This window comes from Dipodomys merriami, unplaced genomic scaffold (assembly GCF_024711535.1).
Source record: "Dipodomys merriami isolate MVZ:Mamm:240054 unplaced genomic scaffold, mDipMer1.0.p SCAF_20, whole genome shotgun sequence".
NCBI lineage: Eukaryota > Metazoa > Chordata > Mammalia > Rodentia > Heteromyidae > Dipodomys > Dipodomys merriami.
The window spans coordinates 9,972,423-9,996,802 of NW_027203382.1; the positions used below are offsets into that span (position 1 = coordinate 9,972,423).

The following is a 24,380-nucleotide window of genomic DNA, read 5'->3' on the forward strand; positions in this document are numbered from 1 at the left end:
ATGTGTCTATTGGCCATCCTTCTTTCTTCTTCAGAGAAGCTTCTCTTTAAGTCTTTCGCCCACTTATTTATTGGGCAGTTGTTTCTTTGAGGATTTGTTGTTGGGTGGTTTAATTTTTTGAGTTCCAAGTATATTTTAGATATGAGACCCTTGTCCGTTGTATGGCTAGTAAAGATCTTCTCCCAATCGGTGGGTTTTCTATTGATCTTGCCAGCTATGTCATTTGCCCTGCAGAAGCTCTGCAATCTTATGCAATCCCATTTGTCCAACCTTTCTTTGATTTGTTGTGCTTCCGGGTCTCTATTCAGAAAATTTCGACCTGAGCCAAGGAGACCTAGGGTTTCTCCTATTCCATCCTGTAATGTTTTCAGAGTGTCTGCTTTGAGTTCAAGGTCTTTGATCCATTTGGAGTTGATTCTGGTGCAGGGTGATATATAAGGATCTAGCTTTAGTTTTCTACATGTAGTTAACCAATTTTGCCAGCACCATTTACTGAAGAGGCTGTCTTTCTTCCATTCTATTGTTTTAGCTTCCTTATCGAAGATTAGGTGGCTATAGGTCTGTAGGTTCATTTCTGGGTTTTCAATTCTATTCCATTGGTCCTGAGGTCTGTTCTTATGCCAATACCAAGCTGTTTTGATTACTATGGCTTTATAGTAGAGTTTGAAATTTGGTATTGATATTCCTCCAGCAGTGTTCTTTCCGTTGAGGAGCGTTTTTGCTATTCGGGGTCTTTTATTGTTCCATATGAATTTTTGGATTGCCTCCTCTATTTCCTTGAAGAATGAGGGTGGAATTTTGATAGGAATCGCGTTGAATTTGTAGATAGCCTTGGGAAGTATTGCCATTTTCACGATGTTAATCTTGCCAATCCAGGAGCATGGGAGGTTTTGCCATTTTTTAAGTTCTGTGTTGATTTCCTTTTTCAAGATTTTAAAGTTTTCATCATAGAGGTCCTTCACTTCTTTGGTTAAGTTAATTCCTAGGTATTTTATTTTTTGTGGGGCTATTACAAATGGAGTTGCTTTCCTAATTTCAGCCACACTTTTCTCATTGTTGGCATATAGAAAAGCCATTGATTTTTGGGGGTTAATTTTATAACCTGCTACTTTGCCAAAGTTTTGAATCAGCTTGAGTAATTTGGGAGTGGAGTCTATGGGATTCTTTAAATACAAGATCATGTCATCTGCAAAGAGGGAGAGTTTTATTTCTTCTTTCCCTATTTGGATCCCCTTTATGTCTGCATCTTGTCTTATTGCTGTAGCTAGGCATTCTAATACTAGATTGAAGAGAAGTGGAGAGAGTTGGCATCCTTGTCTTGTTCCTGAGTTAAGAGGAAATGGCTTTAGTTTTTCACCATTGAGTATAATGCTGGCTGTAGGTTTGTCATATACAGCCTTTATTATATTGAGGAATGTTCCATGGATTCCTAATTTTTCCAGAACCTTCATCATAAAGGGGTGTTGGATCTTGTCAAATGCTTTTTCTGCATCTATTGAGATAACCATGTGGTTCTTATTCTTGCTCCTGTTGATGTGATGAATAATATTAATTGATTTGCGTATATTGAACCAGCTTTGCATCCCTGAAATGAATCCTGTTTGATCATGGTGTATGATTTTTTGGATGAATTGTTGAAGTCGATTGGCCAAAATTTTGTTGAGAAGTTTTGCATCAATGTTCATCAAAGAAATGGGTCTATAGTTCTCTTTCTTTGATGAGTCCCTGCCTGGTTTTGGGATGAGGGTTATGATGGCTTCATAGAATGTGTTCGGTAGTGAGCTTTCTCTTTCAATTTCATTGAAGAGTTGGAGGAGTATTGGTGTGAGCTCTGCTTTGAAGGCCTTGTAAAATTCCGCTGTAAAACCATCTGGTCCTGGACTTTTCTTAGCTGGGAGGTCTCTTATTGCTGTTTCTATTTCGATGCTTGATATGGGCCTGTTAAGCTGGTTTAACTCATCTTGGTTTAGTTTTGGCATGTCAATATTTGCTAGGAAAAGGTCCATTTCTGTCAAGTTCTCAAACTTATTAGCATAAAGTTTTGAGAAGTATTCCCTTATAATGTTCTGAATCTTGGTTGTTTCCGTGGTGATGTTTCCATTCTCATCTCTGAGTTTATTAATTTGGGTGTGTTCTCTCCTTTTTCTGATAAGGTTTGCTAAGGGTCTGTCAATTTTGTTAAGTTTTTCGAAGAACCAACTCTTTGTTTTGTTGATTCTTTCTATAGTTTTTTTGGATTCTAATTCATTTAATTCTGATTTAATTTTGATTATTTCTTTCCGTCTACTGGATTGGGGTTTATCTTGCTGCTCTTTTTCAAGGAGGTTTAGATGTGTCATTAAATTATTAGTTTCCGATCTCTCCAATTTGTTGATGTAGGAGCTCAGAGCTATAAACTTGCCTCTGAGTACTGCCTTTGCTGTGTCCCAGAGGAGCTGGTAATTTGTGTGTTCATTTTTGTTGAATAGCATGAACATTTGAATTTCCTTTCTAATCTCTTCCATGACCCACTCATGATTCAGCAGTGTGTTGTTCAGCCTCCATGTGATACCGGACTTTCTTTGGTGGCTTTTGGTGTTGAGTTCTAATTTTATTCCCTTGTGGTCAGAGAGAATGCAAGGTATAACTTCAATGTTTCTGAATTTAGACAAGTTTGCTTTGTGGCCTAAAATGTGGTCTATTTTAGAAAACGTCCCATGTGCTGCTGAGAAGAACGTGTATTCTGATGCTGCTGGGTGAAATGTTCGGTAAATGTCTGTTAAGTCTAGTTGATCTATGCAGCTGTTTAGATCTGCGGTTTCTCTGTTGAGTTTTTGCCGAGTTGATCTATCTAGTGGGGAGAGTGGTGTGTTAAAATCCCCAACGATTAATGTCTTTGGATCTATCTGGGATTTGAGGGAAAGTAGTGTTTCTTTGATAAATTTGGGTGCTCCATTGTTTGGCGAATAGATATTTAGAATTGTAATATCCTCCTGAAGGAGAGATCCTTTAATTAGTATGTAGCGACCTTCTTTATCTCTTCTCACGAATTTTAATTTGAAGTCTATTTTATCTGATATTAGGATTGCAACTCCCGCCTGTTTATGAGGGCCGTTTGCTTGGTAGATTTTGTTCCAGCCTTTAACCTTGAAAATATGTTTGTTTTTACGGGCAAGATGTGACTCCTGCAGGCAGCAGATAGAAGGGTCTTGTTTTTTAATCCAACTAGACAGTCTATGTCGCTTAATTGGAGAGTTCAGTCCGTTAACATTAAGAGATAGGACTGAGAGGTATTTGGGAGTTCCTGCCATGTTATCCACCTTCTTGGGGGCTGTGAAAACTGGGTTCTTCCTAAGGTTCTTGGATTCTCAGTTTGGGTGCAGTTTCTTGGCCTTTGTTGCGTTCTTGTTGGTTTTCTATGTGTAGGACATCTTTAAGAATCTTTTGCAGGGCTGGTTTGGTGGAGATGTATTGTTTCAATTTTTCTTTGCTATGGAAGGTTTTTATTTGGCCTTCAGTTATGAAGGAGAGTTTAGCTGGGTACAGTATTCTTGGTTGATAGTTGTTTGTTTTTAGGGCATGGCATACATCATTCCAGGCTCTTCTTGCTTTGATTGTCTCTGGTGAGAAATCTGAGGTAATTCTAATTGGTTTCCCTTTATAGGTGATTAAACTTTTCTCCTTGACAGCTTTAAGGATCTTTTCCTTGGTCTGGGTTGATCCTGTGTGGATTATAATGTGACAGTGGGATGTCCTATTCTGGTCTGGTCTATTTGGGGTTCTAAAAGCTTCTTGTATCTGAATAGGCCTATCTTTTTGTATGTTTGGGAAGTTCTCTGCTAGGATCCTGTTAAACAAATTTCCTAGACCATTAACTTCTGTTTCTAGGTGCTCCTCTACACCCATTATCCTTAGATTGGGCCTTCTGATGGTGTCTTCCAGGTGTTGGATAGACCTATCATATTTCTTGGACTTGTCTTGGATGGTTGTATGTTCTTTCTCTATAATATCTAGGCTGTCTTCAATCCCTGAGATTCGATCTTCTGCATGGTCTAACCTGCTGTCAAGACTCTCTACTTTGTTTTTTATCTCTTTTCCTTCTAATTGGTCAGCTTTGATGGCTTCAAGTTCTTTGTTGAAGCTCTGTTTTAGGTCTTGTATGAATTTCTTTACTTCCTTAATTTGGTGTTCAGTGTTTGTTCTCAAATCACTTAGTTGATTGGTTATGGTTTCTTTGGACTCCCATTCCTTCTGTTGGGTTCCATTCAGCCTTCCCTTTGTGGTCTCCCTGACTTCCTTCAGCTCTTTGTTAATGGATTCCATGAATGTCTTTAGTGATCTTTGTGTATTCTCTACCTGGTCTCTTAATTCGTGAATTACTCTTTGATTAGTTTCCTCCCTTCTGTGGGATTCCTGCAGTTCTCTTTGAGTGTTCTCTGCCTGCTCACGCCATTCCTCCCTTTCTCTTTGAGTATTCTCAAGTTGTTCACGCAAATCCTGTATCAGTTTTTGAGAAGCTTCCTCACGCTTATGATGTTCCTGTATAAACTTCTGGGATGCCTCCTCTCTCTCCCTATCACGCTCATACAGAGTCCTTTGTACATTGTCAAACTTCTCATTTATCATGTTTGCTATTAGTGTTTGTAGAGCTATTTGGGAACTCTCCTCTGGATTATTCTTTATCTGTTCTAATCCCTGATTATCAAGGTTGGGAATTGAGATACCCGAATTTGCCATTTTTCTTGTGTTTTTCCGGCTTACTCGGCCCATTTGAGATACAGATTGCACCAGTTTTGTGCTAGAACACTATCTTAAGGCAACCATCAACCAAAGTTTGCATTTGTACAGTCAATAGTCTACAGATACAATCTAGTTCAACAGATACATCTATTCAACATCAAATGACTATATGTTAAAGGACTTCGAACCGCAGAAAAGAATTTGGAAAACCAGAAATTATTAGGATTAGGGAGAGATGTGGGTAAAAAATAGGAATAGATTGGTGTGGGGAGGCACAGGGAGAGTTAACTATGTCCTAATCACAGTGCAGGAAATGGGTTGGGTAGGATGCAAGTAGAGAGAGAGAGAAAAAGAAGAGACGGAAAGGGGAATAAAGAGAGACCAGAAAAAGAATAGAAACGTAAAAATTAATGTTATTATAGAGGTTAAAAGACCGTCTATTTAGAGAGGAATGTGAATATGTTCAGAGAAGGGGAGGGACATAGAGGAGATGTGGAAAGCTTTAAGGATGGGAAAGGGAGAAGAAAAGATCAGAAGTTCAGTAGAGCTAGATAAAAAACAAAAAGATAATTAAGAATGAAAGAAAAAGAGAAAGAAGACAAGAAAAGAAAGGAAAACTCTCATTCACGTATTCCTAAAATAAAAATTATAAGATGAGAAAAAAAAATTACTGGAAAACAATTATTTTTTCAGAAGAGGCAAAAATTAAAGATTAATAAAAGTTTTAGAAGGGAAAAAATTTATATATATATATATATATATATATATATATATATATAAGGTAACAAAAAACAAAAAACAAGCAAAAAAAAGAAAAGAAGAAGAAAAAAAAAAAAGAAAAAAGAAAAAAAAGTCTTTTGATTTTTTTTTTTTGGGGGGGGGGGAGGAGTGGGAGGAATCCTGTATCTCCCTTTTGTCTGCGACCAGTCTCTTGTTGTAGTCTCTGGTCAGCTTGAGGTCCTGTGGCTTGATTGGTTTCTTAAGTCGGTTGGTTGGAAGAGGCAGAAAAATGCTCTGCTTTACCCAAGATTTTGAGATCCCCCTCCCAGGTTAGTTTTCTGGGAGGGTGGTCTGCTTTGAGAGTCACAAAAGAGGGGGATGTGGTTATGAGGCTAGGTTCTGGGTAGGGTTGAGGCCTTTCAACAAACAGTAGCTTTTCCCTGGGGCTATTTTGTGATAGAGCTCACAGCGCCCAGCCTGGAGCCATTCTCAGGGTTTCTGTTTTTCAATTGATTGTGGTGGCTGCTAGAGGGAGGGGCAGCCTCTGGCTCTGGTTACCCAGTGACGCTAGGCACTCCGATGGCTGGCGCCTGAGCTGGGTGACTTTTCCCTGGATGGAGCTGAGTCTGGCAGGTCACTTCGGCGTTAAGTTCTTGTGACCTGCTAAATGACTCGTTTTATTCCAAGGCCTGAGCTGGAGCTAGCAGCAACTCCGAGCTTTGTCGGTATCCAAGATGGAGATCACTGGTGCTGGGGGGGGAGGGGTGGCCTTCCCTCCTCTGCTCCCTGAGGAGTGAGGATGTCGGGCTTGTACTCACGCCGAGTCTTGGATCCTGGGTCGTCTCTGGTCTGCAAACAGCAGGATGAAGATGTTCGCTCCTTGTCGGTTCTTGTTGGTGTTGAGTAGAATCCGCTCGTCCGCTGCGTCTGGCTCCTTCGTCCCCGACTCTCTGTGTCTCAGGTATGACTCCCGCGGCGGTGGTCGCCGCCGCGACCCCGCCGCCGGAGCGGCAGCTGGTGCGTTTCCTTGGCTTCCCCTCTCTTGTCTAACTCTCTGTCCTGTGATGGTACACTTGGTGTGATTCTCTGGCTTAGGACTGTTCACTGGAACTCTAAACCTACTTTCTATGCGAGAGCTTGTTCAGATTCCAGCTTCTCCTCCGCCATCTTCCCGGAACCCCCCTATAAATTCATTTTTTACAAAGGGAAATTACAACTTTTTACAATAAGTTAGTTAATTAAAGAACTATGCTCTTTCTCTAAGCTCAAGAATTCAAGTTGCAGCTCTCATAGTCATATGTAACTCATAGCTTTAGTGATATCAGTCAAAACAGTGAAATTTTGGAAGTTGATTCCATTTTAGTTAATTGCCTAGCCATTTAAAAGTCCTTCCTTCTTGATCTATGACAGGATTTGATAATTCCCCAGCTAATTATCACACATGGATATCAACAGTTGATAATCCATTTGATGTAACTCAAAAGCCTTAGATAGAAATTAAGAGAAAGATAACTTTTATAACTTTGAACAGTTCATTTTTATTATTTAATTAACAGCATTTGAAAACAAAATAAAGATCACAGAAAGTGAAATATACTTCCAGAATAATCTGATGACATTTTGTGGCATTATGAAGAGTGGCAATTTGATTCTTGTGTGGAATACATCACTAGGAAATGCCTTTTTCTCTGGTATCTGAGAAGAAAAATATCATGAATAGCTAAAGGAGATATTGTTAATCTCAAAGCATTCTTGGTTCATCTTGGAAATACGTTGTCAGTGATTTCAGCATCGAAGATGACTATTTCTTGCTCTTGAAGAGCAAGATTTCCACCCATAAATAGATGGTATCTCTGGGTTGAGGCCTTCATCTGAATTTTCCAAATTTTTTACAAAACGTACAATTTAATTTTATTAAGATAAAAATAAATTTCAAGCAATGCTTTAACTAACCTATATTGTCTTTACAGATTGTTTTCATTTCAGTATTTCCAGTTTGGTACTTACCTTTCCTCTAGCATTATTTGTTCTGTTTTCTGTATTCCTTTTGTGATCTACTGTACTAATATAAAAGTCAAGTTAATGGCTTCCATGGCTTTTTCCTCCATTCAGCTTTACCTACCAGGAGTGTCAGTGTTCATAAAGGCTTGCAAGATAGAGACCTTTGAGTTTTTCTTTGCTTTTTCCAGTTTATCATCATGCTTAATTGATTCTTTCTCCAAGATCCTTAAAGTCACCTTCTCCATGACCAACCAAAAAAAAAGGGCCGAGAGCTGAGAGAAGAGATGACTGAGATAGTTAATATGATGGAAGAGCTTAACAATATATATTCCTCTGTGGATTCCTACCAATGCTTTTTGTTTTTCAGAAAAGACTTGAGTCAGCTTTCAGCAATATTAGATAAATATAATTAAATGTACACGAATAATGAAAAAGAGAACAAAGAGAAGGACATGCAATTCAGACTTAAAATGAGTTAAAAATATATAAATAGCTACATGCAATGTAAATTTGTCTTTAAACTTATTGGAGAAACCTTGGAAGTATTTCAACAAACAAAACTAGAATATTTTCATGCTCTCCAAGAACCCTGGGAATATGGTTAACAAGAGCTTGTCTTATGAAAAATAATTTTTTTAAGTAGGAAGTAAAATATACTGTATTCAATGTCTCTAGCAGTCGGCAGTGGTATAGGCTAATAATATGAGTTGCTTTAGAAAGAGTAATCGGTTTCAAACAAAATTAAACTAAGGCATTTGGAAACTATATCAAACTCAACATTAACAGTTTGATACCACACTATGCTTTTATATAAATGTTCAGGAAGGAATACTATCATTGTCATTTAGAGTATTTTTCATTATAATTCTTCTTAGTATTTTATAATTTGGGGCTGGGAATGTGGCTTAGTGGGACAGTGCTTGCCTAATATGCATGAAACTCTAGTATGCATGAAACTCAGTACCACATATATAGAAAGAGCTGGAAGTGGTGCTATGGCTCAAGTGGTAGAGCACTAGCCTGGAGCAGAGAGATGCTCAGGGACAGAGCTCAGGCCCTGAGTTCATGCCCCAAAACCAGCAAAAAAAAAAAAGGTAAGTGTTTTACACATTTTTCATCTTCTTGTAGTTCTTTAAATATTTTCAAGGTTTTTCATGTCTTTCTGTGCTAAGTAGATAATAATTGTGCTAGGCAGCCAAGTAACCTAACCAGTTTGAGTAAACAGTGCATTCATTTTACACTGTTCATTTTTGTTTACAAGAACAACATTTTGATTCAAGGCCAGTCCATCCTTTAAATATTTCTATTATGTTTTTGTTTCTCATTTTATATAAGGTAAGCCCTGTTTAGATTTATATATCCATTTTCTCCTTAAACATATTCAGCTACCTTTGGCTTCATTATAATGCTATGCCATGAAGGTTTTTTTTTAATTCCTTGTCTTGGTCAATATAATATAATATAATTCCTGGAATAAATGTGTTTTATAAACTTTTTCTATAGAAAGTTTTGTGCTGGCTCTTCATGGAAAAAGGAAGGTATGAGGTTTGAGATAAAATCCCTTTCCTCAAAGTCTTATGTATTGCTGAAGAACAGAACTGAAATTACCTAGTCGACCACAGCATATACTACCATCATGTATTTCCTCCACCTTGAAATATTCTACTGGGAGATGCTCTCACATTTTTTTCCTTTCCCGTTGGCTGCTTCTATCTCCTTTGTGGCTCATCTGCTCTAAATTGTCCTTGAAATACTGACTATCTTGAGTCATCAATCCCTCTCTTAAGTCAATCCCTCTCTTAAGAGTCATCAATACCCTCTCTTGGTATATCCATCCAGTTGTATGAGTTAGAGCCTAGATGCTTCCATTTTATCCCTTTCTCCTACATATATTGTCTGTTACTAAGCCTCGTTTATTTTATTAAAATTTTTATTGTAAAGGGTTACAGTTACGTAAGTCAAGTATTAAGTACACTTCTTTTTGAACAATGTCACCCCCTCCCTCCTTTTCTCCCAGTTTTTCCCCTCCCTTCCCCCACAAGTTGTATAGTTCATTTCCAACATAGTGTCTAGTATCATTGCTGACTTAGTTCACCCTCTGTTCTACTATTTCTTAATATCTGTTGCCCATAATATTTCACATTCACCTAATTCAAACCACTATTATCTCTCTTAAAACTATTGAAATGACATGTTGGCATTTTTCATATTTATATATTGACTTCTATTTCCAATATTCTTCAAACCACACCCAGAATTTTCTCAAACCCAAATCCATTTTGATAACTATGTTATATCAATAGTTAATCCTCTTTATTTTAATTTGTATGCAAAAAATAAGCTTGGAATGCCCTATGTAATCTATGTAAATGTGGCCTTGCCTGCTTCTCCAAAATCCTCTCACACCCACTATCCCGAAACCCTGTTTTCCACATTTCCTTGACATACCATCTTCCTTTCTGCCAAAGAATCTTTGAATATGCTTTTCCCTTTCCCTAAAACGTGTTCCTTCTTCACCAGACAAATGCTAATTTATACTCATGTATCAGTTCAATGTGACTTCTGTGAGGAAGCCTTTCATTAATCCCAAAGACTTTTGCTTTCCTCAACTGCGTTTTCAATTATTTTTGTCTTTATTTGTATGATCATTTAAACTATATATGTATCCTTTATTTCGTTCTATAAGAATAAGGACTTTCTGGGGTGGATTTTTGTTGTGGTGGGTTTTTTTGTTGTTGTTGTTGGTTTTTGTTTTGCTTGTTGCAAATTGTCTTCACAATTGTCTTCACAATTTTTTTAGTATATAGAAACCAGCTAGCAAATATTAGCTGATGAATTACAGCTTGCGGGGGGATGGGAATAGGGAAGAATGAGGGATAAGGTAACAGTGATTAAAAACAAATGTATGCCAGGCACTGGTGGCTCACGAATGTAATCCTAGCTACTCAGGAGGCTAAGATCTGAGGATCGCGGTTCAAAGCCAGCCCGGGCAGGAGAGACCGTGAGACTCCTATCTCCAATAAACCACCAGAAAACCGGAAGTGGTGCTGTAGCTCAAGTGGTAGAGCGCTCGCCCTGAGCTGAAGAGCTGAGGGACAGCGCCCAGGCCCAGAGTTCAAGTCCCACGATCAACAAAAAAAAAAAAAAAACAAATTTCTAAAAACAAATGTATTTATTACCTTACTTATGTAATTGTAACCCCTCTGCTCATCACCTTTTCAATAAAAATAAAATAAAAACAAAAGAAATAGTGAATGAATAAGTAAGTTCACAGTAGATGAGTGCTATATTAAATAGTTCAAGCATTTGATTTTGGTGGTAAGCTCCAGCATGGGAAGTGCCATCTTGATGAGGAGCTGATTTCTAGTTTTCTTAGGAGAGACCATGTAGACTGGGGAAAAAGAGTCTTTCTGACAGGCTGCAACATAGAACTGAACAAAAAAGCCCATAGAACTTCTGCTCTGATAAGATTTCAAGTGTTGATATACAGCCTACACCCACAGGAGAAGTAATGAGAGGCATTTGTTTGTTTAACAATACAGAAGTTTGAATTCAAGGTTTCATGCTTACTAAACAGGGTTCTCTACTGCTTGAACCACACCTCATCTCTTTAGCTCTCGTTATTTTTGAGATAGAGTCTCACTTTTGGGGGTGATCCTCTTATTTGTGTTTCCTGTTATAGATTTAATGCCAGCTTTTATTAGTAAGATCAGTTCTTACTAACCTTTTGTCCACTCTGGCTTCCAACTATGACTCTACCCATATCAGCATCCAAAGTTGTGATTACATGTTTGAGCCACCATGCCCAATTACTAAAAAGCTCTTGGTGGCTCTTTCAGAATATGGGTGTTAAGAGGTTGGATCTTTGTGAGTTTTTTGTTTTGTTTTGTTTTTTGTTTTTTAAGATTTTCAGAGGGCAATTAGTGTCCATAAGATACTTACTAAAAAAGTGAAAATCTCAGTTGAGTTAGATAGTTCATTTTATATAGGTATTTTAAGATTATACCTTTCCTTTTCTATTTTAATTTAAAGATATTATGTAATTAGTACAGAAATAGAGCCAGTTTAGTTTCTTTTCTTTCCTTTTCTTTTCTTTTTTCCGGTCCTGGAACTTGAACTCTGGGCCTGGGCGCTGTCCCTCAGCTCTTCAGCTCAAGGAGAGCGCTCTATCACTTGAACCACAGTGCCACTTCCAGTGTTCTGGTCGTTTGTTGGAGATAAAAGTCTCATGGACTTTCCTGTCCAGGCTGGCTTTGAACCATGATCCTCAGATCTCAGCCTCATCAGTAGCTAGGATTACATGCATGAACCACCAGCGCCCGGCCAGCCTACCTTCTAAGTAAAGTTTTTATTTAGAAAAGATGTGGTTTGGATATTTGTTTAGTTTCTCCAGCCTACCTTCTAAGTAAAGTTTTTATTTAGAAAAGATGTGGTTTGGATATTTGTTTAGTTTCTCAACCTTGTAAAATAAGTTAACCTGTGTGAGCTTCAATTTTATTTTATATATTAGAGAAATATGAGACAAAATTTCTATACGTTCTTATTGATATACATGGAAATACCACGCAGTATCATTGTCTATTTCCTCCATCTTGAAACATCTTCTACCCTCTACTTCTTGAATGTTCTCAAGGGGAGGATCAGGAGGATTACATGAGCTAAAGTGCCTCCAAGGCATGTTCCATAGAAGTGCTTACTACACAGTCATTGTAATTGCTGGCTTAGTAATGATCCATGTTTCAGAAGCTGGAAATTTTTATCAATTAGCTACACTTGCTAAAAAGGACCTAGTAGAAATGATAAAGTGAAAAGAATACTGAGCTACTTTCTCACTGGCTGTCTACATTCATCTAAAGTATATCGCTAGAGGAGATCTTTCTTAAACTCCCAACAGCAGGGCATTATTTGGTAGATAGGGACAGATGACACTCCACAGCTCCAGAAGGGAGCTGTTCCTCAGAAGGTATTGCTCAGGGCTTCAGTGGTGTCTAGTATCATACTGATTCAGATGCTACACTAAGGTGTCAAAGAGAGCCCCAGAGGCTCAAATGTTATTTTGCTTTAAAAATTAAAAAATGGACACCTTTAATTCTTTTAGAAATGAAATATACTATTTTCTTCTACCATTGGAGTGTTTATAAATGTTTAATGCTATCTTGGGGTGATTATTTTTTTTATTGTGAAAATATCATACAGAGGGGTTACAATTACATGGGCAAGATAATGAGTACATTTCTTATCAAGCATTGTTGCCTCCTCCTTTGTTTCCCCTTCCTATTCCTTCCCATTCCCCCCTGCACCTCCTACCCGATCCTCCCTCCCCCCACCAAAGTTGTAAAGTTCGTTTCCCACCATAACAATTTGTACATCTCATTGTTGCAATGGGTCCACCTGTATCCCTATTTAAACGGTTTGTTTTTTCCCTTCCCCTCCACAAATTATACCAACATCAAATACAGTGAAAGCAGGGGTTATACCATGAGGGAGGGACATACAAAGCAACAAAGAAATCATCTTATGAATATGTTAGAAACAATCGCATGAAAGAAAAAAAAACATTTGAATACTTATCTTGGGGTTCATTTCCCTAACATCAACTTATCTGACCTTTTCTGCTTGACTCAGACATATACTAGTTATTTGCAAATAAAGGAAACCATGGGCCTGGCTTACTTCACTTAATATAATTTTTTCCAAGTCTTTCTATTTCCTAACAAATGGGGCAATGCCATTCTTTCTGATGGAGTTGGTTCCATATCTTAACTATGGTAAATAATGATGCAATACACATAGTTGTGCTGGTAGCTCTAGTATGGTCTTGTTTGTGATCATTCGGGTAAATGCCCAAAAGTGGGATTGCTGGGTCATAGGGGAGTCTTTTGAGGAACCTTCATACTGCTTTCCAAAGTGGTTGAACAAGTTTACATTCCCACCAACAATGCAATAGGGTTCCCTTCTGTTCACGTCCCCTCCAGCATCTGTTGTTATTAGAGTTCTTGATTATAGCCATTCTAACTGGGGTGAGGTATCATCTCAATGTTGTTTTGATTTGCATTTCTTTTCTGGCTAGAGTGGTTGAACATTTCTTCATGTGTCTATTGGCCATCCTTCTTTCCTCTTCAGAGAAGTTTCTCTTTAAGGCTTTAGCCCACTTATTTATTGGGCAGTTGTTTCTTTGAAGATTTGTTGTTGGGGGATTTAATTTTTTGAGTTCCAGGTATATTTCAGATATGAGACCCTTGTCCGTTTTTTGGCTAGTGAAGATCTTCTCCCAATCCGTGGGCTTTCTATTGATCTTGCTAGCTATGTCTTTTGCCATGCAGAAGCTCTGCAATTTTATGCAATCCCATTTGTCCAACCTTTCTTTGATTTGTTGTGTTTCTGGGTCTCTATTAAGAAAATTTTGGCCTGTGCCAAAGAGACCTAGGGTTTCTCCTATTCCATCCTGTAATTTTTTCAGGGTGTCTGCTTTGACTCCGAGGTCTTTGATCCATTTGGAATTGATTCTGGTGTAGGGTGATATATAAGGATCTAGCTTTAGTTTTCTACGAGTAGTTAACCAATTTTGCCAGCACCATTTACTGAAGAGACTGTCTTTCTTCCATTATATTTCTTTAGCTCCCTTATTGAAGATTAGATGGCTGTATGTCTGTAGGCTCATTTTTGGGTTTTCAATTCTATTCCATTGGTCCTGAGGTCTGTTCTTGTGCCAGTACCAAGCTGTTTTGATTACTATGGCTTTATAGTAGAGTTTGAAATTTGGTATGGATATTTCTGTTGAGGATCGTTTTTGCTATTCGGGGTCTTTTATTGTTCCATATGAATTTTTAGATTGCCTCTTCTATTTCATTGCAGAATGAGGCTGGAATATTGATAGGTGTCTCATTGAATTTTGTAGATAGCCTTGGGAAGTATTGCAATTTTCACGATGTTGATCTACTTGGGATGATTTTTATGAAATGGGATCATTCACTAAAATTAAGAAATTAGCATAATTTTCCTAAATGGAATGCCTACACTCACCAGGTAAGAGTTGTTTTTAAAAAGTAATCCTCAAAACATAAGACTCCTTAAAAATTTCAATGTGTATGAATGGACAAAGCTGTTTTTAAAATCAGGGCAAATACGCTATGCAAATATAGATAGGTAAACTTTGACTGATTTGTACTTAATCATCTCTAATCATAATGATCTCAGAGATTTTGAGTTTCTTTTGCCTCAACTTTTTCCTCAGATACTAAAATTGTCTTCTTGGAGAAAAATAACAGTTTTTGAAAGAGAAAATTTGAAAGATAAGTTGGAAGAGACAAGAGTGAAGCTATAATGTGGAGGCTCTTCTGCTTTTATTTTCCCACATCAAGGATTTACCTTTTGTTCCTCTTGATATGCCTTTGCCCTTGTTTTCTGAAACCTGGCCTTTGGTATAAATTCAGCCTAGGAGTCTATACCAGGAATCATCTAGTTGAAATCAATTCTTGCCTTGAATAACATGACTCTAAACTGAAAGCAGCCCTGAGATCATAATACAGCTTACCCACCAAATATTCAGGTGTTTGAATTGGGTGGAAAGCTCAGAGTAATGTAATGGAAGTGACTTTGAAAGTCAGAAAGACCTAGTTTGAAGTTTACCAGCCACATTCAAAATCTAAATCACTTGGGACTATTTTTTCAATATTCCTGAAACTGAAATAGGGAATTAGGGTCTGGCTGGTGCCATCTTGACTACATGGTGGATGGTAGTTTCTGGCACCTTGTCTTCATGGTGGGGGAAGTTGAAGCCCCTGCTTCCCAGGTGATGGGCATACCTGAATCCTTAGAGGCAGAGGTGGGACTTGGCTGATAGGCTACTAAACCTGTGAGTCTAGTGCTTTGGTCTGGGAGTTTCCTGTGACCCTACCCCTTGACCTGACCATTTTTAGGCTCAGACAAGCTCAGGTGCCATTTCACCATGCCACGTGTCTCCTTGTTCCTGTACTATCTCTTGTCTCCTGGCTCTTCTCTATAACCATGGTATCCCACTTCAGCTCTCCATTGGAGCTGAATTAGGTTGTTGGTATTGGTTTTGTTCTTTCTTTTCTCTATGGCCTTCATGGCTCCTAACAGTGTTAAGTGTATTTACTGGCTGCTGGTCTTTGAGACAGGGGTCCACCATGAAGTTGCTGGCCTTTTAATAAAGACTTCAAGATTCAACCTCTCAAAATGTGGCTTCTTCATTTTCTCACCTTATAGCAAAACAAGAATTGAGTTGAACTGTAGGTTCCTATCTGCATGTTTCACTTTGAAAAGGTCCCTGAAACAAAGATTCAAGTGAACATAATTCACTTCTAATAGGAGGAATGTTGTAAAGGGAATAGGTAAGCACAACACAGGGACATTATCTCAAACCTATTATCCAAGCAGTGAGTGGAACTTATACCTTTGAGGAAAATTCTGAAAACTATTGTAAAGTGTCTATTTCAAGGCATTCTACCAAGATGCTGCAGTATTTATATACCAAATCCCTTTCAACATTGGTTGAGGGATGCTTAGGAGTTATAATTTCTTGGCAGGTTATAATTTCTTGTCTTGCTGGAAAATAGAGAAATAAAGATTCTAAGCATTCTTGCTTCTTTGTGTCATCTGCATCAGTGAGATCTATCCTCTCTTTCCTGCAAAGTTCTCTGAATGTTACCATCCATCCTTCAATGTGATGACTTGTTAGACTTTCTTTTTTGTCTAAATTTAATTGTGATATAACCTCAGATACTCCCTGTTACAGTTACTTCGAGTCTGTAAATGTTATTAGGATCATTAAGAATTTGGTGAGAGGGCCCTTTTTTGCTTTCACCTGCTGGTGTCCAGACACATATGGCTAGCCAACAGTTTTGCTGTTTGTTCAAAGTAAATATCAAATAGTATTCCAACACTACTGAATGCTCCTCCCAAGCTGTACATTTCAGACTCCATTCCAATATTCTACTAGACTAGATGCTTCCATACCATACATATAGGAGAACATATAGTAAAGTATAAATGAATCCCATTGTCATATAGCCTGAGCAGACGTTCTGTTTATGTCTCAGGGGGAACCTACTATAGAGCCTTCTCTTGGCCTAGGCATAACCAACAGAGTTGCAAGTCAGGACATTGTGCACTGGTATATCTGAGATTAACAAAAAGAACCTTTCTATTGAAATGAAAATTGTAGATGACATACTCATCAAATAGAACTAAACTTTTTCATGATAGTTCTATAAAAATAATTCAATACTTTCATAAACTCACCAGTTGAAATTACTACCTGAATTTGAAAAAGTCTTGTGCTAATCCATGCCCTCAGAAAATATAGCATATACATTTAATGGCGGCCTTTAGTCTGGGTCAACAAAGAGTTTTAAAAGAAAAAGTACCATGTGATGTCCCAGGGCCTGTTCCTGGGGAGGGACTTAGTACAACACATATATATATGTATGCTTATACATATATAGTATAACATTTCCCTTTTTGTCATTTCTTTTGAGGCTAAACTTACTTTCACAGCTCCACCAGCTCAAAGTGTGAGGGAACATATGTGTATCCATACGTGCAACACAGGCTCCTCCATGCGTTTATTACTCAGAGACTAGTGATTGAGGAATATTTGTACTATATTCTTTTTACTCATGGTGAGTCATTTTACTGTACATTTCAAAATCTGTGATAAATTGAAAGTTCCAAGAATATAGGTAATTTTCAACAAACAGCTTCCCATCTAGAAAAAGGGGTTTTTTATTTATAACCAGTATTCAGTTACAGTGGCAAAAAATTTGTCATTCAAATTATTTTTTTTCATTACATAACTGAAGGGCTAAGTAAAAACACTCAATACCTCCACCTTAAAAAATAGTCTTCAATTATTTCAAAATCTGCACTTTGTGATAATGGTCTGGCTTCTGTTTCTTCCTTTGGACTCTCTCTCTTTAAAAAATATTATCTTTAAGTACCAATTTCTCAGTTTTATTTTGTTGAACTGTGATTTTTGTCTGTCTAAGGAATTACACTGTTTGAGTCTCCCCTACATCCACCATATTTCAATTAAGGCATTTATGTACACTTGCATACCACCCAAGGTTTTTACTTACATATTTGTAAACTAATTCTAGCTTCCACATATGAGGGAACGTACTCAACCTTCTTCTCTTGGGGCCTGACTTACTTCACATCACATAACTTTTCCAGATTTTTCCATTTCTTTGCAAGTAATGCAATATCATTTTTTCTAATGGTGAGTAAAATTCCATTCATCCAGTGAGGAGCATCTCTGCTTATTCCAAACTTTGGCTATGGTTGTGCTGGTGGTTTTACTGCATCCTAGTTTGTAATTTTTTAGATAAATGCCCAGGAGTGGTATTATTAGATCATAGGGTAGAACGAAATGTAGAAACACTTAGTTTTTTGAGGAACCTCCACACTACTTTCCAAAGTGGTTGTACTTCCCATTCCCAACAGTGACCTCTGGCTTATTAACAGGTAATGAAAGTTCTAGGGACCTGATTCTGATTTTCTGTTTAACACATGACAGTTTTGCAAGTAGAAGCTTGTTTACCTTGGAATTATTTCTCTTTGATGAAGTGATCCCTTAACTCAGTAGAAAGGTGGCTGTTAGTCTTAGTTCAGATAATTGCATGTTGTGACTGAAAGTTAAAAGTACATAGTAGGCACTCCTTATGTGTTGGTGTTTGAATAAATGAAGACCTTCAAAATAAATGTATAAATGATTTTTCTTCATGAAACAAAAATAGACATGGTCCTGTGAAATATAGGCATGATTATTTTGTATCACTTTTAAATTTGGCAGGCTACCAAATGTTAATTTGCTTTTAGCTAGTTGAGATTAAATGTAATTCCTTCCCGGAGCAACCCTAACATAAGTAAGCATGAAAGCATTTTCAGAGTAATCTGGGAGGAATTGACATTTAAAGGAGTTAGCATTACATTTGTACTTTAAGGCTATTAATTTCATAGATAAATTAACTTCATTATTCCATCTTTATCTTGCATTTTGAAAGGACTTCATCAGCTGGAGGATTGAAAGTGGAAGGTCAATTGAAACTGCTCTTATCCCAGCCCGGTTGTAACTGGAACCTGCTTCTTGAAACCCTGCTGTGTAATGATGGCCTTTTACCAAGAATCTTGTTGAGAAGCTCAAGTGAGTATTTGTAGTTAATAAGAATGTCCTCAAAAAACCTAGTCCTTGCTCTTGAGTTGGATGAAACTTTTTTCCTTCTTGAATATTAGCCAAAGGACATTAACTAACTACATGAATTAACAGTGTATGTAGTGACCAACAGGCAAACTTCTGAATTATTTTACCAAAATATATGATTATACTGGAACGCTCAATGAGGCAAAGTAATATTTTTATATGACATAATTCTATGAGAGCTGCCATCATATGGATGTATATCAATATTCAGGGTTTGAAATACCTGAAAAAACTGGAAGAAGAGCATTATACTTCGAAAGCATAAGTCTAAATTAGACAGACAATAAATAAAGAGATAGAGAAAGATTGCATAGAGCAAGACTGGAAATTTTAGTATATCCAGAGAAGTGCTTATGCAATTTATAAACTAGCAAGCTGTGCCTGACAATCATATCCATTGGGGCATGGAGAAGTAAATTCCTGAGAAAATGATGAAAGGAAAATTGAGGAGTAAAGGAAATCCATACTTCTCTTAATTCTTTTTTTTCTCTGTAAATGCTACTTTTGAAAATTATAAGTAAGGTTATGACAGTATATATTCCATTTCTCTACCACTTCTGTTAAGTCTTCTAACCTTTCTCACATACTCCCATGCATTAATTTCACTCTGTACCACACACAGATTCAGATTATTTTCATCTATTACTGGTTTCACTGCAGATTTCCCAGATCAGAATGTTTTTGTTTTATTTTTTTCTCTAGTTCCACACAATATTCATAACTAAATTTCCACCATTCAAATATGAACCTGGACTAGTTTTCTGTCATTTCTCTCAGGATTCCCTAACATACATCTTCTACCTATCCAGCTCTTTTCCAGACATTTCCACTGAAGCTCATGTATGTCCATCCTCTATATCATGGCTCACCTATTTTCCTACCTAGAGTCCCACCCCAGACATCTTCGCCTTTACCAATCTTCCAGGACCAGTGGAGGCCACAGATCTGTGAACATTCTGCCTCACATTGATTTTATTCTCCCTAGAAATTATCAGTGCCTTTATCTTGACCACTTTATTTGCCCCTAGCATGCTATTATAATTATAATTATCTATAACTGAGACCCTATAAGCTTGCTGGTACACAAACAAAGTTCATGGCATTTCTGTCCCCTTTCCCTCCCATTCAAATTGCTCTGGACATTTCTGATATTTTTTGTTTTTCACATCTGCACAGGACTTGTTTCCTAACTTTTTTCTCTTTTTAACTTTCATGTTTGTTTCCAAGAGGCCAGTAAAGAAGGTACCTCTGTGAGATTATTGCTTTTTCTCTGATATTCTCAAAACCATAAAACCATTCAGTGCCAGAGGTCAACAGAACTCCCCAGGCCTCAGTGTGCTGACTCAGAGGTTGCAGATTGCCCCACTCCTGAACTCTGAACCTGATATCCACCTGGTCTCTAAGCAGTACTGTTTTAGTGTCCAGTCTCAAAAAGTTCACCTAAGGCCCTTTTTTTGGCTCCACGCTGTAATTTCATTCTCATAAGGAGTAATTAGAAATAAGGAAACCAATTCCTCAAATAACTAGCATTTTGTGTACTTATTAGAAGGGAAGAAATATGCTAGCCACTTTGTATTTATTATATAATTTAATCCTTTTTATAGCCATATGAAGTATATACTTTTACTGTTTAGATCTTAAATGTCTCATAAAAGCTCATATATTCAAGGGTTAGTGCTCAATTCAGCAATGTTCAGAGGTAAGAATCTGGGAACTGATTTGTATTGTTGGTGCTCTGACTTATTCACTGAAAGGTGGAATTCTGATGGGCTATTGGGAGATGAAGGAAACTTGGGAGATGAGACTTTGTTGAAGAGTGTAAGTTCCTAGGAGTTGTATCTTCCCCTTGCCTCCTTCTTTCCTCAGGCTCTCTTAAGCTTTCTTAGCTTTCTTGCTGCCATGAGATTAAACATGGTTCCACCACACACTCAACTGTGTTTGTTCCACCGTGTGCTTTCTGCCATACTGTTCTGCTTCCTCACAGCCCAGAAACCATGGAGGCAAGTAAGCAGGAACTGAAATCCCTGTGGAACTGTGAGCTAAAACAAATCCGTCCTGAAGTTGATTTTCTTAAGTATTTTGTTACAGCAACAGAAAGCTGACTGACACAACACTATCTTTGAGTTAAAAACAAGGCAGGCATTCAACCACTGAGCCACACAACCACCCTTTGTGAAAAATAAAGACAATGGAGTTTGAGATACATGTTGCTGATCTTCTGTACCTGTAGGTTCTGCATTTATGGATTCAATCAAATCAAGACAAGAAAATGTTTGGAAAGAATTGAACTTACACTAATATGTTCAGACTTCTTATTAATCATTATTCTTTTAACACTATAATATGACAATAGTTCACATAGCATTTTCATTGTGTTAGGTATTATGAATACTCTAGAACTGATTGAAAGTATAGAGCAGATATACATAGTTTCTATGCAGATAATATGCTGTTTTATGTAAGTGTCTGGGTCACCCATGGATTTTATCATGAAGGTTAAAGGGCTGTATGACATGGATAGTATCTGACACAAATGAGACAAATTTCTCTGATATAATTACTAACACTCACAGACATCAGGCCCTAAGAGAAATGGTCTCCAATTGATAGAGTTATGTATAGCAGTCTGGGCAATCAGTTATGATCTAACCTTTTGATTCTATTGATAAAAGCCACTAAGTGCAGAGAAAGCATACTTGTGAATATTTAACATTTATACTTCCTTATCAAAACTGTGGTAAAACTGTTTTCTTATCTCTGTGACATGATGCTACTTTGAAGGGAAAGCCACTTGAGTTGTTTATTGTATGATATGTAGTTATAGTTCCTGTCTAATACAATATTGTATTTATCTAACTGTTCAAATACTTATATTATTTTCCAAGAAATTTTTTGTTGTTGTTAGTCATGGGGCCTGAGTTCTGGGCCTGGGCGCTGTCCCTCAGCTCTTTAGCTCAAGGCTAGTGCTCTACCACTTGAGCCACAGCTCCACTTCCGGTTTTTTCTGCTTATATGGTGCTGAGGAATCGAACCCAGGGCCTCATGAATACAAAGGAAGCATTCTACCACTGAACCACCTTCCCAGCCCCTATATTATTTTAACTTAAAGAAAATTAGTTTATGTGTCTGCGTTGCAGTAACAACTTCAAGTACCATGAAGATGAAGTAACAGCTCAAGTGGAGTACTTCTAGAAACACTATGCTTACAGAATTTGATTAACTATGAAAATTGTGTTTATAAGAATAAGTTTGTAATATTTTGACTGAACTTTTCATTTTATTATAAGTATTACAGTATTTCAGAAAATCATTTGATAACTTAGAAGTCTGTCATTTTTATTTGTTATTTATTTACTTTTAGTTCAGGTTTTTAGTTTATTCCTGTATGGAAAAAAATAGGAATATTGAAATGAAGTGGGGTTTTTTGTTTTTTGTTTTTTTTGTTATTGTTGTTGTTGTTGTTGTCATGGGGCTTGAACTCTGGTCCTGGGTGCTGTCCCTGAGCTCTTCAGCTTAAGGCCAGTGCTCTACCACTTGAGCCACAGCACCACTTCTGTTTTTCTGAGTGTTTTATTGGAGATAAAGTCTCAGGGACTTTCCTGCCTGGACTGGCTTTGAACCGTGATCCTCAGATCTTAGCCTCCTAAGTAGCTAGGATGATAGGCATGAGCCACTGGCGCCCAGCTGAAATATTTTTTTAGATTACAGTTATATTGTATAGGTGATAAACAGAGTGGTGACATAAGTAAGATAATGAATAGATTTCTTTTAAACAGCAGCCTCATTTTCTCCCAGTTTTCCTCCCTGACCTCCACCCCATTCAAGTTGTAAAGTTCATTTCCAGCATAGTGTCTAGTGAGTATCTCTGTTGAATTTTTTCACCCTTTGTCCCACTGTTTCTGTGATTCCCTTTCCATTCCCCAAATCAGATAAACTTATATACAAGATAAAGGATACAGAAATTAAAAAACAGTGATAACAGAGAATAAACCAAAGGAGAAAAAGGAAAGAAAAAAGAAGTACCTGAAAACAGTACAATAAAAAAACCTCTTGTTTCCTTTTCTTGGAGTTCATTTTGATAAGCATCATATTATGTGGTCATATACGCATAGCTATTGAGCCATTGTGATCCTCTCCTAAGAATATGTTCCTTTGTTATCAGTGTGCAGATGCATAGAGTGCTGTTTAATTAATCGTGTTCATGTGTAATTTTTTGTCTCTTACTATCCATTGGATTAACTTGTAGATTCATAGGCATATTATAGTTATTACAAATGAGGGAAAGCAAGCAGCCTAATTTTCTTTGGGTCTGGCTTACTTTGCTTAGGTCTTTTCTAGGTTTTTTCTATTTCCTTAGGGCAATGCCATTCTTTCTGATGGAAGCTTAGAATTCCATTGTGTATATATGCCACATTTTATTTCATCTACAGAGAGGCATCTGGGTTGATTCCCTATCTTAATTATGGATGTCTGATCTCTCTGTTCCTCTTCAATATAGTATTGGAATTCCTAACTAGAAAAATAAGAAACAAACATAAAGGGGATCCAAACAGGGAAAGAAGTAAAACTTTCCTTCTTTTGAGGTGATATGATCATGTTTTTAAAGAACCCCAGAGTCTTTCCCTGAGTTACTTGAGCTGATCTTAAAAACTTTGGCAGAGTAGCAGGGTATAAAATAAACCCACAATAGCTTTTCTGTATGCCAGCAATGAGAAGAGTGAGACTGAACTCAAGAAAGTAACTCCTTTGCAATAGCATAAATATAAATATATATACATACATATATATATATATATATATATATATATACCTAGGAGTTAACTGAAGATATGAACGACATCTATGATGAAAACTTTAAAAACCTGAAAAAGAAATTAATACAAGAAGTGGAAAAACTTCCCATGCTCCTGATTTGGGAGAATTAGCATTGTGAAAATGGCAGTACTGCCCTAAGCTATCTATCATATTTTTAGGAAGCAAAATTTTTGAGTAAAATACTTTGAATAAACAATTTTAAGCAATATAAAAATCATTTTATGAGTATTTGTCTAACAAATAATAAGCTTATCTTTACTGACAAAATGTAACTTTGCTAAATTAGATTAGGAAAGAGGGAACTGATAATGTAAGCACATATTTTTATACATAGGATAAAAATAGGATGATCTTCATTCAATAAGCAATGTTGAATTATACTTGGCATCATTTTTCTTGATAAATAATCACATTATAAAGATGAAAATTATTTCATAAAGAGAATGACATCTTTTGGTCTATAAAAAATTATTTATCAGCCAGTAGCTGGTGGATTACGCCTGTAATCCTAGCTACTCAGGAGGCTGAGTACTGAGGATCATGGTTCAAAAAGCCAGCCTATGCAGAAAAGACCATGAGACTCTTATCTCCCGTAAACCACCAGAAAACTGGAAGTGGCACTGTGACTCAAGCATGCTAGACTTGAGTTGAAGAGCGGAGGAATGGTGCCCAAGCCCAGAGTTCAAGCCTCATGACCAAAAAAAAAAAACCATTTATCAGAATGTTTAATGGCTTACTCTTATTATATACTCAGGAATCTGAGATATGAGAATCATGGCAGCCCAGGCAAAAAAAGTTATCTAGACTTTATCTCCAATTAACGAACAAAAAGCATAGTTCACATGGTAAAGTACCAGTCAAATTAGTATGAGAGCCTTAGTTCAAACCTCAGTACTAAAAA

General features: G+C 37.1%; 1 protein-coding gene across 8 annotated transcripts in view; it reads left to right on the forward strand.

Annotated features, from left to right (window-relative positions):
* Kiaa0825 (KIAA0825 ortholog) overlaps positions 1–24,380 on the forward strand; it is a 419,703-nt gene that overhangs the window by 154,078 nt on the left and 241,245 nt on the right. For all 8 annotated transcript variants that reach the window (XM_070031074.1, XM_070031077.1, XM_070031075.1 and 5 more), the window contains one exon: positions 18,468–18,607. In XM_070031074.1, coding sequence (XP_069887175.1) covers positions 18,468–18,607 — 140 coding nt within the window. The remainder of the gene's footprint in view (positions 1–18,467; positions 18,608–24,380) is intronic.